Source organism: Alnus glutinosa, chromosome 5, assembly GCF_958979055.1.
Source record: "Alnus glutinosa chromosome 5, dhAlnGlut1.1, whole genome shotgun sequence".
NCBI classification, from domain to species: Eukaryota; Viridiplantae; Streptophyta; class Magnoliopsida; order Fagales; family Betulaceae; genus Alnus; species Alnus glutinosa.
Window position 1 is genome coordinate 1,358,189 of NC_084890.1, and position 14,740 is coordinate 1,372,928.

The following is a 14,740-nucleotide window of genomic DNA, read 5'->3' on the forward strand; positions in this document are numbered from 1 at the left end:
ATTTCTTTTTGGATCTCCTTGTTATGGAGCGATGTAATAGTTGATTTTGTGGACATTTTGGTTCCATTGTTATAGATCTCTCTTTTTGGATCTCTTTGTTACGTAACATGTAATAGTTAATTTTGTGGACATTTAGGTTCTATTGTTATGAATCTCTCATTTTGGATCTCCTTGTTATGGAGCAATGTAATAATTGATTTTAGGAATTGCGAAAAGATAATCCTGATTCTGAAAATAGTTCCTAATCCATATTCTTTTCAAATAATATTAATGGCCCACCCTTAACCTTTGCTGTCTTATTCAAAATTCATAAAACTTGTCGTTAATGAAAAGAAAAGGATCAAAATAGTAACAGGAAATCAAATCACTTCTATTCCAAAATCCATTTATTCATTTTCCCTGAATTTCAATCACAATATATTCCATTATACACACTCTACACATGTTTATCTCAAATGGGTTCCTAAAACATACCAATTTCATCACCAAAGCATTCAATAACTCTCAGTTGTTCCCTCTCAAGTCTTACAATCAGGATATGACACAACTGTTTGGATACTCTTCAAGATGTGGGATATAATGGTATGTGACCATGGGAGAGGACAGAATCTTTCCACGGCTCTTCCTTCTCATCTTTCTTCGGTTCTTCTTTCTGCTTCGCCTTCTTTGCAGGCCCAACAGTCAGGAGCCATGAACTCTGGAGTCCATGTGAAAAATAACCCAAAAAACATATGAATTTCTTATTAAATAAATGTCTTTCAGTGCTCAAATCCACTATGTACCCAAAAGAAAAAAAAAAAAAAAATTGAAAAGAGCATGTTACAACAGATAAAAAGTTTCTTTGTTTCATCACAAATTCAGTATATAAAACAAGGTCTCAATCAACTTCCGTTAGATAAAAATAGTAAAAATGATCCAAAGCCAAAGCAAAAAAAAAATAAAAAATAAAAAAAAAATCACAGGGTTTTAATCCGTCAAAAACATACCAACACAGTGAGCCGCATGTGACTTCCGGAGAATTGCCCGAGATCACCAATCTTCACTTCCCCAGTTTGGGGGGAGGAAAAAAAAACTGAGGGAAAGGGAGGGGCTCGACTGGCGAGCGGGAGGGAGAGAGAGAGAGAGAGAGGGGGCGGCAGTTGTTTGGGGGAGGAAAAAAATATGGGGGAGAGGAAGGGGCTCGACCGGCGAGCGAGCGGGAGAGAGAGAGGGGGGCGGCCGTTTGTGGGGGGGGGGGGGGGGGGGAATTTGAACAGAGAGAGAGAGGGAGAGAGAGGGGGGACGACAGTTTGGGGGGAATTTGAGCAGAGAGAGAGAGAGAGAGAGAGGGGGGACGGCGGTTTTGGGGGGGGATGTTAGCAGAGAAAGAGAGAGGGAGAGACAATACAAACAAACCTCGCCGGAGATGGATTCCACCGCCGGAGACAGAGAACACCGCCAAAGAGGCTGTCGGAGATAGAGAAACTGCCAGAAAAAGGAGAGGAAATAGACGGCAGGCTGGAGAGGGACAGTCGGCCGGAGAGCGAGCGAGGTAGAGAGAGAGAGAGGAGAGGGGTTTCAGCGTAGGGGGGGTGGAAAATTGGGGGGGGGGGGGGTGGGGGAAAAAAAATTAGGGAGAGTATTTAGAGTTTCAGGTTTTTTTTTTTTTTTAAATAATAAAAAATACATGCCACGTAAGTGAGGTGGTGAGAAGTGGTATGCGGGGGTGGCGCTCAATCATTTCTCTACATAATAAGATTAAAAGGGATGGGAGGAAGAGGAGGAGGAGCAACATCAAAACTGAGAAAAGCAGCTCGGAAGGTGGTGGTTGCGGCAGCATATGCGTGCGGCTCCTTCTCCAGGAGTAAAGCTCTAGGGGGCCTCCATACCACTAGCGCTACTCAAACTGTAAGCAATTAAATATTCGTCTCTATTTCTCACTTTCTGATCAAAGATTGCCATGACAAGTGACAACCCAAAGTAGTCCCTTTTTCTGTTTTTCATTCCATGCAGATTTCTCTCAAGAGTTTGTTTTACTATGTAAATCTTAAGAAAGGCAAGACCGTATATATGAATAATGTCAACTGGGTCTGGTTTCTTTGTTGTTATTTTTCAATGTTTTGGGCAGATCTCGGATTCTTCAGCTGTGACTCCAACAAATGCAAAGAAGAGCACAGGAGAAGATGTTGCAGATGCAGAAGAATCAGAATCATCCACCAACAACGTCCCTACTTCTAAGGTATCCATTCCCCATTCCCCATCCCACAAGCTCCTTTTCTTCTTAACTCATTTCCCCTACATTTTGCTTGAAATAAATTTTCTTTTCGAAATTCAGTGCATCTCTACTATTCATTCATGTTTTAGTTATTTGTGCTCCCAGAAACGTTTTTTACACTTTTCCCCAATCAGACCACACGCCACGCGAGGACGGGTCTGTGTGTATATTTAATTTTAACTCAAGCTTGCGATGAAAAAGCACCAACACGGCAGTCAATTTTCCTTCACAGTCACTTCCTCTGTCGTCTTCTTCACCTTCTTTACTATCTGGGTCATCAAATCCACACCTTCAGTTCGCCAAGAGACCCATTTCCAGTTCAATGAATCGTCCCTCCATTTGGGTCTCAGATCAGTAACTGTTCAGACATTATCTACTTTCAGTGGAAATTTTTCAGCAACTGGTGAGAAAAAGTGGATTTTGATTGATGCCCACTATAGGAGACTCAAAAATGTTTATGGGTTCGCTTCGATTTCAGTTTTTGGTGGGCTACGAAGAAAGGAAGATGGGCCTGGAGTTTCAGTAGATGGAGAAGGCAAAGGTGATTTGTTAAGAATGCAAGAGTGTACCAGAGACTTCGTCTGAGAAAATTGAACTTCCAACAAATTTTGCGTCCTACATATCTTAAAAATTGTGGCAACTTTCTACCTTTCTCCGTTGATGTCGTTTCATGTATCGAACCAAATGAAAAAAATGCTACATATTAACAATGAAAATTAAGTATATTTTTCTCAAATTCTTACACTTTATGTCGTATAAAAGTTTTGAGAAAAAAATTATCTTTTGGTTTAGTAAAGAAGAAGTGTCTTCAAAAGTAAAAAAAAAACCTTTTGCAATGATTTTTTTTTTTTTTTTACCTTGATAACATGTCATATTTTTAATATGTAATATTTTTCACAGTACTTGGTGTAAATAAATAATAATAAAATAAAACTTAGAATTTACATAATTTAAAATTTTTAAATTTCTTTAAAATTGTAGAATATTCTAATCTGACACAAAAAGGAGCTGTTGAAGAATCCACTATTATGTGGACGGCAGAACCTACTTTGGAAGTCCCACCTGCACAAAGCACTCATTCATTATGACGTTTTCCTCAACCACTATTCTATTTAAGCGTGAAATTCCAACCCATCCTCTACCAATTTTACAGATTTACATCTTTGAATATGATTGTCTTGAATTTTGAATCTACCAACCACAAAACTCCACCTTGAGTGCCCAAACCTAAAGTTGTACTATTTCTTCTCCATCATATTAAATAGGATTTGCACTAGTCCTCTGCCTTCAAACAAATGGGACAATTGCTGTGTATCAGTACCCAACAAAACATAATCCCCCAACTTAAAAGAAATTGTCCCCATCTCTGAAAAACTTGTAAAAACATATCTCTGGCTTGTTTTTGCTGAAAGCTAATTATGTTGCCCATTACTTCTTTTTTATTTTTATGTAATAAGAGGGCCAGGGGGAGGGTTTTGTAAATAAACCATCATTATATTCCCAATTATTAACAATTTCTGTATTACTCCACTAGAACATCCCAGATCACTTGCTCTATAGCATCATTATACAGGGAAATCGTTTTGTATAAACTCAGGCCATTAGCATTTAGAATAGGTTATCAAAAAAAAAAAGCATTTAGAATAGGATTCTTTTCTGAGTTTCTTTTAGAAAGTTGCCATGAAATTATGGAATTTGTTATAATAGACATAGACTAGAATAAAAGTTAGATATCCAGAAAACCATTTATCAATTCTAAAAGGAAAAGTGCAATTGTTTTTCATTTTTGAGCTTTTGTCATATTTATCTGCTTGTTACTTTAAAATGTGTTTCCCTTGATTTAACACCATCTTTGTTGATTCATGTGGCAGAACTTGTGCGCAATATGTCTAGATCCTTTGAGTTACAACAGCAGGGGAAGCAGCCCAGGGCAAGCAATATTCACAGCCCAATGCTCTCATGCTTTCCACTTTGCTTGCATCTCCTCCAATGTTCGCCATGGTAGTGTCACCTGCCCTATTTGCTGTGCCCATTGGACCCAATTGCCCTGCAGCCTGAACCCTCCTTATGCTTCACTCTCTTCTTGCAACCAAAATGATCCCATACTCCAACTCCTTGATGACTCCATTGCTACTTTCCATGTCCACGGGCGATCATTCTTGTGCTCTGCCCACTATGACGACGATGACCCTATTGAGCCCGATCACTTGACTAATTGTACCCGCCTTTATCTCTCTTTACTGCCCATTCCACCCAGTGCGCCTCCCAACTTTCATTCATCTATGCAAATGACTAGTATTCGCACCTCATGCCCATACCATCCACCCCTACATCGATTGACCTGCGGTTCCTCATCACTGTTGCAGTTACTAAACAGGCAAACACTTTATATTATGTGCACCTCCTCAAATTAGGCTTTTCTTTCAATGAAGTTAGTACATCAACAAGCAACCGACTTGATCTTGGTTGCAAGCCCCAGTGGGCCACACCTGAGGCTGCTCAAGTAGTCGATGGCATTGGTGGTTTTCTCCCTTAGACCCATTGATCGTTTAACCATTGTTACCTACTCATCGGCTGCTGCACGTGCCTTTCCCCTTAGGCGCATGACATCCTATAGAAAGCGGACTGTCCTACAAGTCATTGATCGTTTATTCTGTATGGGGCAAGCAGATCCATTTGAAGGGCTTAAAAAGGGGATTAAGATACTTGAAGATCGTGTCCACAAAAATCCACAATCCTCTATCCTGCATCTCTTCGATAGTCCAACACGAGCTTACCATACTGGAAGTGCCCATTCCAATCCATAGGTTTCATGTGGGGTTCGGATTTGGCACTTCAAATGGGTCCGTCATGCATGAATTTGAACAGTTCCTATTAAGAATGCTAGGAGGCGTCATTAGAGATATCCAGTTGAGAATTGAGGAAGAAGTTAATTGCAGAATCATAAGGATTGGAGAACTAAAAGGTGGTGAAGAAAGGAGGATCTCATTTGACTTGGGAGAGTATGGAGATGTTCATGTGGGATATAGCTACGTGGAGGGTGAAGTTGACGAAAATGCATTAGAACAGGGGAAATTGTAGTGACTGTAGGGGATAAAAGTAATGCAACAGCAAGTGCAGGGAGGGATGTGAGCATTGGTGGGAGGACTAGTAGCGTTGAAATTTGGGATTACCACGATCCTTACATGGCTAGAAGATGGGCTAAGCATTTACATGGCTACAGGCTTCGAGTTCATCCAACTTGCCCAACAAAGATTTGTATGTTATGTATGTCTATACGAATCAGTAACCATTTAGAAGATGATTTCAGTCATCCAAGGCCAATGTTAAGTCTGGTTACTTGATTGAGCTGCTAAGCTTAAAACACCACTGGGATGTGCAATGTATACCCTTACCATTACAATGAAGGATTTGAATTGTCAATTCTCTCATTTCTTCTTATTGTCATCCAGTTGTTTAAGAGACGATATATACTTCAGTTACTGTTGGGATTGATGATGCATGTCTGAGTACTTCGGCTTTACCAATTCCATTCCAACAATAAGATCCACTTCACATGTATGACACTAACATGTATCAAAACTACTTTTTATAATGCAACAAATAGAGGTTGACCTTCAGCTGAAAATCAACATCAATCATGTTGATAATCGTAAACTGAGAAGTCACTATACAGCAGAGACTCATCCTTTCCATAGTGAAGAAGAAAATAACAGTCTCTACAAAAATAGCACGGGTTCTCCGGGGCCAACTTGTCATCAACTGTCACCTTTGCAGCTCTATGTATATTACAGACATCGCATTTCTGCACACGAAATTTTAACTGAAATACAACTATTGGATAAGCAGCTCGGTTCTGCACGTCCTCTGGATGAACTAATCTCATGTCTCTTATAATGATTGTATGCTTGCAGTCTCCCTGTGACAAGCAATTCCCAAACAAAAGAATTATATGGGCATGCTATAATAACTTTGCCAACAAAAAAGTTCATGTCATGAAAGATAAATCATGCCATACAAATTACATGAAGCCATTTCTTTCACCAAGTGCAACATTTGGGGGGGAAAAAAAGCATGAAGAACAAAGATGTTTATATCATCAAAAAAATGATTACATTGCAAACAAAATCTTACCTGGTGACAATAGAGATATCCAGCACCAAGTCGAAATCCCAAGTCACAAAACTGTATTCTGTCATTCCTGTGCATGTTAACAGCTTTGAACTGAGGCAATTGTAGGCCTGTAACATCATCACCTACAATTGCTTTCTGCTTCTGTGGTAATTCCCCTGTTATGATGCATTCCCATTTTTTAAGAGCATCAGCCCTAGAGTTTCTGAGCCAATCAAATATAGGTTTACTATAATCTATAGCAGAGGGATCCCTCAAATCATTATAGAATACATCCTACAAAACATTAGCATTCTATTAGATTTGGTAACGAACTATGTTCCTCATGAAAACAAACAGAGAACAAATAGTGCTTCTTACTTCTACAAGAAAATATCCAGAAGGATCATGCTGCCCAGCCTTTTGCATCACCTGGTCGGTTAAACAATAGATTTTATCCCTCAGTTCAGTCAAGCTTTGTTGTCCTAGGACCAAAAATTCTTGAGTCTACAAAAAAGTTTCACATAAACATCAATAGCAGATAGGTTATAGGTCGATACATGATTTTTCTACCTATAAATGATCTTGACTTGTTGAACCAAATATAACCAACAAACAGAGCCCAACAATTGCCTGTTTTGAAAGTGACATACCTTTACCCACTTCCGTGAGTTATGGTAAACCTCGACAGAAAGAACAACATCTGAATACCGCACAGCAATGTGTTTCCCAGTACTTGCTGATTTCACCTGCAGAGCATTTGTATAAAGGCATTTTTTAGATAAGTACATTTGTATAAAAGCATAGAGGGTAAATACGAAATCTCAACCATTTTGAACAGTCAGATTCAGCAATTGGATATTATATGTAAGAATATGAATAACTACGATAAAAAATAATGATTTAAAAAAAATAAAGAATATAAAAAAATAAAAAGAGAGAAAAAGAAAGTAAGGGCTCCGTTATCAAAAAATATATGCATGCTTCAGTGGTCAAAGTCAACTGACATAACCCCAAGTTTAATTTCTTTGTTCTTTATATCAAGAACTAGAAGGCAGCATGCTCAATGTAAAGCTGAGGGTCGTGATAATTATGAAACAGTATCCAAGCTATATGGAGATGCAGACATAAAAGTAATACCAATGCCAATGCCAATGAGGAATTATTCTTAGTTCAAACTTCATTCATCATAAAAATAAATAAATAAGTAAAAACGTTCAAACCTCTAGTAAAAGAAACATAATATATCAACCAGAATAACAATCTTGAAAATTCCTTCATTACTTTAGTATGGCCATCCGCGATCCTTATAAGTATTGAAAGATTAATTAGAAGTTCTGTATTATCAATAATCAGCTGTGGAAATCATTTGTCACAATCTGACGTTATGCCAACATGTCCATGAACAGTTAAATAAGAGCTTCAGTAACACTTTTACCTCACCGCAGCCAACAACAATTTCATAACAACTATGCATCTTGCTTAATCAAAAGAGTAACTTAGAATCAAGCTTTGTTTCAGTTGGTTTTTTATTTCTTTTTTTTTTTTTTTATAAGTAGTCGCAAGTATTATTAAAAAGCGTAAAGACGCAACCCAGGTACACAGGATATATACAAGAGAAACACTTAATTAAAAGAAGAGAAAATATCTAAAAAAGCTTGAAAGTTAGGAATATTAAAATCAAAGACAACAGCCTAATGGTAAAGTTTCTTACAGAAGAAAGCCTTTAATTCCACCAATGACCGCTCACGATCCTCAAAATTTCAATCATTTCAGTTGGTATTTTCTTTTTCCTTTTCTTTTTCTTTTTCTTTTCCTCTTCAGCATTTTTCTCAAAGAAATAAAAAACATATAGATACTAATTTATCTAACTCAGAGAGAGAGGGAGAGAGGAGGGAGCAAGTGGGACAAGCTATGGGCAGGTTGATTATAGATTTATAGTATTAATATAGATAAAATTCAAGGAAAAAATAGCTTATTAAGAAGAAGGCAGCTGGAATGCAAACTGAATCTTAAAGCATCTACAAGGTTGATTTCCATATACATTCTTCAAGCAACAATCAAAGACCAGCAAGTGAGTTGTGCAATAGGCATTTTTCAAGCATACCGTTGTTGCAGAATTTGTAAACCGGAGAGATTTCATCCTTTCTGTTCTTTCTAATAATGTAATGGCACATTCATTGATCTTGCAACTAGCACTGGACCAAAACAAGAGAAATACAATAAAAAAAAATCAGAATAATTAAAGAGGTCCATAGATATGTCAATATACAAACTTGAATGAATGCAGTCTTGCTGCTGCTTTGTCTTCATCCTGCTTTTGTTTGACTTTCACAAATTGCTCCACCTTTGCAGTATAACTACTCTGGACAAATACCAGCTATAAATTATCAGATTCCATCAAGAACAGATGAAACCTTAAATGTAACAAGGAAAATGATAAAAATAGAGCACTGACAAGCAGGCAAGCATTTTGAATCGTAACACCACTAAACAATGTACTGATAGCCTGTACATAACACCACTCAAGTTTATTCCAAACAAGAATAAAATCAATAAATGTAGAGACTAAAACATACATTGTCAACACGCATATGCTAAGTCCTAAAATATGAACCCTTAACCATTTTTCCATTTTGTTAGTTTTACATGAAAAATGAAATGGTCAATGGGTCCACAAAATCAATAGTAAAAAGGCATGGAAACAATATGCTAAACAGAACTCACCTAGTAACTGATAGGTCTTGAATGTTGCACATTCAGGCCCCTTAATTTACTATTGTTAAACCCTTAGCTAGTTAGCCTAATTGTAACTTAACATTTTTGCCTTGTTTTAGTGTTTTTAATATTTTCATGTGGTTAAAGGAAAAAAAAAGACCAAAAAGCCCTCAGAAATTGAGTTAAAACGGATCAGAATTCCTGCTAGAGTGAAGTCGCTCGAGCGCAAGCTCGCTCAAGTGCACTCGAGCGCACCTAGCGCCGAAAATGTTGACTGCAGTTCTGCAGGTCTGAAAATAAGGAAAAGAAAGAATCATTTCAAGAGCATGCGTGGGTTTTGGGCGGTGCAGAATGTGACGTTGGATTCTTTCCTTCAAGCCAAGAAAGATGAAATCAACAAGTAATTGGAAGATAACTTTTTTTGAGTGGCTGAATTCAAAACTTGGGCAGTGCAGAATTTTGAATAAAGCAGGAGGCGTGGGCTTTGTTTTCTCTTGTGCAGCGCCGAAAAAAAGACTTGCGACCTGCAAGTCTGAAACTGAAGAAACGGCAGAGGAGTAAAATTCATAAATCAGAGCATGATTTCTCTTGGCCAGCATGATTACATGTGGACTTTCCTTGCTATGAAGAAACATCTTGGGCGGCTGGAACTTCATGTGGGCAGTGCAGAATTGTCATAGATTCCCTTTCTTCAAGTGAAGGAAAGCTTACCTCTATAAAAGGACCCACGTCCATTTGGGCTTGGCTCTCTTAGTCGGTAGAGCAGCTTAGGAGTCGGAGTAGGTTAGTGTAGTTTTAGTTTTTCTTAGCTTTTAAACACAACAGAGGCAGTGAACGTGAAGGAGGGAGAGTTCCAGATTTTACTTGAATATTTTTGGCGGACAGCTTATGGGTGTCGGCGCTTCAACTCCAAATTATCAAAGGACTTCCATGTGTGGCCAAAGCTTTTCCTAGGGTTTGATAAACCCTATCCAAGTATCAATGGCTTAATTGTGTTTTTCTTTGGGATTTTTATTTTGGGCACTGATAATTGTATAACTATGAGAATTGCATTTTTGTAATTGGTTTTAATGTTTATTGCAATCATAATGAAATGTTTATCTTGTCTATGAGAAAGCTTTTTATTTTGATTGTACTCAAATTATATTTGTCTTCCAAAAAATGATAAATATAATGGTTATGCAATGATATTATTTGAACATGCAACAAGAGGTTTTGATAATTCATGCCTAGGATAGACAAGTCATGCTACATTTTAGGTTAGAGTAATTTAGGTAGATGATTTGTACTAATCCTATGATGAGTTACACTTAATCATTGTTTGTGTGTAACCAAGTTAATGAATTTGATAGTCCATGCTTAACAAAGATGGATTACACTTATTTGTTGATGATGGTATTTTCTTTACACATTGTTGTGTTTCTGACAAACACACACAAGTAATATCATGCCTAGAATGAATGTCCTATGTTAATATGATAGCCATTGTTATAAGGATTGCAATGAAATCAATTCCCTATTTTTCATCTCATTAAGTTCAATTTTAATTTATTTTCTAGCATTTAATTTCAATTGTTAGTTTATAAATCAAAAATCACAAAAATATCATTTTCTAGGGATAAATTAAAATTGATTTTGTTAAAGCTTGATAAATACAATCAACCAATCCCTGAGGATTGACACCCTCAATATATACACTATCCTACAGTGATTCGTGCTATTGCAAGTGGTATTATTATTATTGAAGTATAAAACAACCACATCAGTAACCAACCTACACCAAAAAAAATAAAATTCAAACTCTATAGATAAGAGAGATTAATATGACCGAACCACACTTCCAACACTAAAATAACATTTAAAAACAAAACAGACAAACAAAAGAAGTGAAAAGTAAATAGTATCATATAGCACATACCGACAACATCATAAATTTGAAATTGGAAAAGGCTAATGAATAATTTTTCTTAATTGTAGGAAAAAGAAAAAGAAAAAAAAAAGGATATCAGTATAATGGGCATTATACTACTAACCGAAAGAAACATGTTAGTGATAGGCATGCAAAGGCAAAATGGATATAATTGCATGGGTAGGATACCTCAACGGCATGACTGTTTGCCTTTGTTTTCTTTCCCTTCCTTGAGTTGCTATCTTTCTTTCTCTTCCTTGAGTTGTTACCTTTAGCGCATTCGATTACCGAAGGAGGATTGCTTGATCTCCTACAATCAGAAGTTAACTTCTTATAAATATATGCAAATTGTATGAAAGTTTGAAGGGAGTCAAATTGAATCACGTTTGAAATCATGGCTCAGGGATTCTACTGCTAACTATAATGTCAGCCAACACAAACATGGATGATGACCACCTAACAGATTTTGCAAACGGAAAATATCTAGGGATCGTTTGGTAATGTTTTTTGGGTGTGATATGACATAAAGGTGAAAATAGTTGTGTTTTATGTGGTGAGTTTAGCAAACAAACCCCTAATGTTTCTACAAGTAGTTTCACTTATATTTCAAAAAAAAAAAAAGTAGCTTCACTTATCCATTAGAAACAACAGATATGAAATCGTTGAAAAGCAAAAGTTGGCCATAGGGAGTGTTGAAGCAGAAAATTTGCGAGTCAATGAGAAAATTTTGAGCAGAACTTGGCCATAGGGAGTGTAGACACTAGGGCTTTGCTTGGCATTGGGTATGAGATTTCATTGAACTTTCCTGATTTTTTTTTTTTGATAAGTAAGAAAATTTTATTAAAAAAATGTAAGGCGTTCCTAAGTACACAGGTAGTATACACAGGAGCAACTCAGCTAACCCACAACATAACCCAAGAAAACCCACAAGGACCCACAACACCTAAATCCCACATAAAACCTGAAATACAGTAGAAGCCCCATCAAATACCCAAACCACTGAAACTAGCCCTGAAACTATCCCCACCCAACAAACCCCAAAACCCACCAGAAACCCCGAACAACCCTGCCAAAGAACAACAAACAAACCCAAAACCCAAGAGAGACCCAACACCCGAGCCGACATAGGTCTAAAAGGAACAAACCCAAAATACAAAGAAAAAGCCATAAATACAGGGAAACAAACAAAAAAGAAAAAAAAGACGCCGGCGCATGGAGGCGCAGAACCAAGCGGGAGGAGCGGAAAACGCTGGAGAAGCCACTAGAGAGGCGCATGCGCAGAGAAGAGGTCCCAAATGCCGTAGATCTAGCACCAAAAAAGCGGAAACTCCCTTGGTCACGCACTCCGGAATGGCGTGTGGCGGCCACCCACAGCTGCGTCGACGGCTGGGAAGAACCGGCCACCCGCAGCTTCCTGATTTTATTAACAATATCAAATTTTAAGATAAAACCTGTAGAAAATTTCATTTTTTTTTATTTTCTGTTCCCTTCATGTGGTCGATGCTAAAACCAATTTTTAAGATAGGCATACTCCAAAGGCTGGAACTTTCCCAAGTACTTGGTTGAAAGGCGTTGTAATACAAAGGTTGTCAAGCAGTGTGTCAAGAAAGTAAGATAAATGGAACAAATATATGCATATATATGAGAATAGAAAGCTATCTGATCTTATTTTGATATTGTCAAAAACAACCATAGATGAGAGATATCATAAGGACCCTGCAATGAAATGAATTTGTGGTCATAGGAACATCTAAAGGAAAATCAAATGTCTATAGTAAAAGGTTCAAAACAAGGTCATGTAAAAAAGAAATGCATATAACATATATGACTCACTTTGCAGAGGAAGAGGGCTCTTCTGAAGGTTGCAAAGGATTTTCAAAATCCTCTTCGTCCTGCTGCAACATTACAAATTACAAAAATAACTTTTCAAGTTTGATGCAAATAAATAAATAAACAGCATGGTACCTGAAATGCTTCCTTCATAGCCATATCCACTAATTCTTCTTCACTCAAAATTTTAAGCTCATCGACCCTGCATTTATTAACTAAATTATTTAGTTAAGAGTAGTAGCTGAAAAGAGATTAAGTGTAGATAAAACACAAGGATGCTATGTACGTACGAAATATCTTCCTCACATTGTTGAGACGGATCAGAACAAGATAGTTCCGCTTTTAGTTTCTGCGTAGAATGATATAAACAACGTCCCCAACAATTTTTATTCTTTTAGGAGAACCACGAAACTATAATTGGAAAGACAAAAAAAAATCTCAAAAAATAGCTACCTGAAGTTGACAGCGAAGAGAATCCCTAAACTGGGGAACCGGCAAGAGGGGACCCACCAGATTGGGAACGTAAATGGGTCCACCCCTTGGGATTGAAAGGTTTTCACCATCTTCCTCCTCTGCCTCCCCTCCTAAGCTGTCCCCACGCTCCTCTCTCGTCTCCATTCTTCTTCTCCCTTCTTCTTCTTCAATATTAGAATTACTGCAATCGTGCTCCATGCCGTATTCTCTGCTAAGGGTTTTAGACGGTGAAGGAGGTTTTGAATCACCGACACTTTCACTATGCAATACGGTACCCGTATCGGACAATACTAGAACAGACCCTAAGACCCACTACAACAGCAAAAATTAAGCCGATTTACAACTCTCAGGAAACCTAACCAATTAAGGAGGTTTTGAATCACGACACGACACGACTAAGTCAACGGATCATGCCGACCCGACACAGCAGATTATGTATCTCAACAGAAATCTTGGAGCAACACCAAAGAAAACATCCAAAACAGTATTTCCGGATAAGGAACGTCTCTCGCATAGAAAAAATCACAATCAACTACTTTGTTTCCATCAATTTAATCAAGAGAATTAAGGTATTTCAGGATCAACAAAACAAACAGAGATGATGAGCCAATCCAGAGTTTACTAAGTTTGCAGAAATAAATAAACCTGAATCATTTCGCTAAAAATAACGTCTACAATTGTGAAAATCCATATAATGCGTTTTACCTGCAATAACCCGTGCGGGATTGATCCCTAGTAGCGCATGCCCTATAAATAATTTTATTTCATAAAATAAGAAAAATATTTAAAAAGTCATAAAAAAAAAAATTAAACTACTAACGGTTACCCTATTTTAGAGAGGGAGCTTTGGGAAGCTACAGTACTACCCATTCCCAACATATTATTTTAATAAAAAAAACACGAATGTCTCTCCACTTACATCATATTTGTCTCTCCATTATCGCGCCTCTCTCCAACAGATTTCTAAGTCCAAGCTTGTTTCAGCAACGCTTCTCTCCACTGGCCGGCAAAATCCATCACCGGCAGGAGACCGCACCACCAAAGCGACATTTGGCTCAATCGCAATCATCGATGACGTCGACGATGACAACGACGTCGTATTGGATGGCAATGACGGAGCGGCAGTGATCTGCTCATGTTCTCTGAGCACGAAAATCTCCCTATGGCGCTGGTGACGACGCTGCCCTCTTGGCGTGACGCGATTGAGGGCTCTCGATGGTGTTATCGTCGGTGGAGTGACGCGGCGATTGATTCACCGAAGAGGCCGAATTGGTGTTGTTTTAGCACTACCTTTCTTAGCCATCAGAATCAAAACGATAAATTAAGTTTTTTTAATGTGTTTGTGTGAATAGTCAACGGGATATGCAGGCAAAAAGGGAACCGGAAATCTGAGAGAGAGCCGGGGGGGAAAAAGAAAACTCAGTTCAGTATGGATATTGGAGATG

The 14,740-nt window shown here is 37.9% G+C and overlaps 1 protein-coding gene, 1 long non-coding RNA gene and 1 pseudogene across 3 annotated transcripts; 1 reads left to right on the forward strand and 2 right to left on the reverse strand.

Annotated features, from left to right (window-relative positions):
- Positions 1–368: 368 nt before the first annotated feature.
- On the reverse strand, positions 369–1,578 carry LOC133869421 (uncharacterized). The gene is made up of 2 exons (XR_009900448.1): positions 987–1,578; positions 369–697 (listed from the first exon to the last, which is right to left on the reverse strand). It is a non-coding gene; the product is annotated as an uncharacterized LOC133869421 (long non-coding RNA).
- A 49-nt stretch (positions 1,579–1,627) lies between these two features.
- LOC133868638 (E3 ubiquitin-protein ligase WAV3-like) lies at positions 1,628–5,736 on the forward strand (annotated as a pseudogene).
- Positions 5,737–5,752: 16 nt separating this feature from the next.
- On the reverse strand, positions 5,753–14,096 carry LOC133868639 (snRNA-activating protein complex subunit-like). 2 transcript variants are annotated; one of them, XM_062305568.1, is made up of 11 exons: positions 13,275–14,096; positions 13,112–13,170; positions 12,957–13,023; positions 12,825–12,883; positions 11,181–11,301; positions 8,641–8,729; positions 8,472–8,562; positions 7,018–7,113; positions 6,746–6,871; positions 6,389–6,661; positions 5,753–6,173 (listed from the first exon to the last, which is right to left on the reverse strand). In XM_062305568.1, exons 1-11 carry the CDS (start codon positions 13,491–13,493, stop codon positions 5,889–5,891), a joined length of 1,485 nt encoding a protein of 494 aa, XP_062161552.1. In that variant the 5' UTR covers positions 13,494–14,096; the 3' UTR covers positions 5,753–5,888. The 2 variants fall into 2 exon arrangements, with proteins under 2 accessions (XP_062161552.1, XP_062161551.1); XM_062305567.1 differs by having other exon boundaries at positions 12,825–12,886; positions 13,275–14,095.
- Positions 14,097–14,740: the final 644 nt, after the last annotated feature.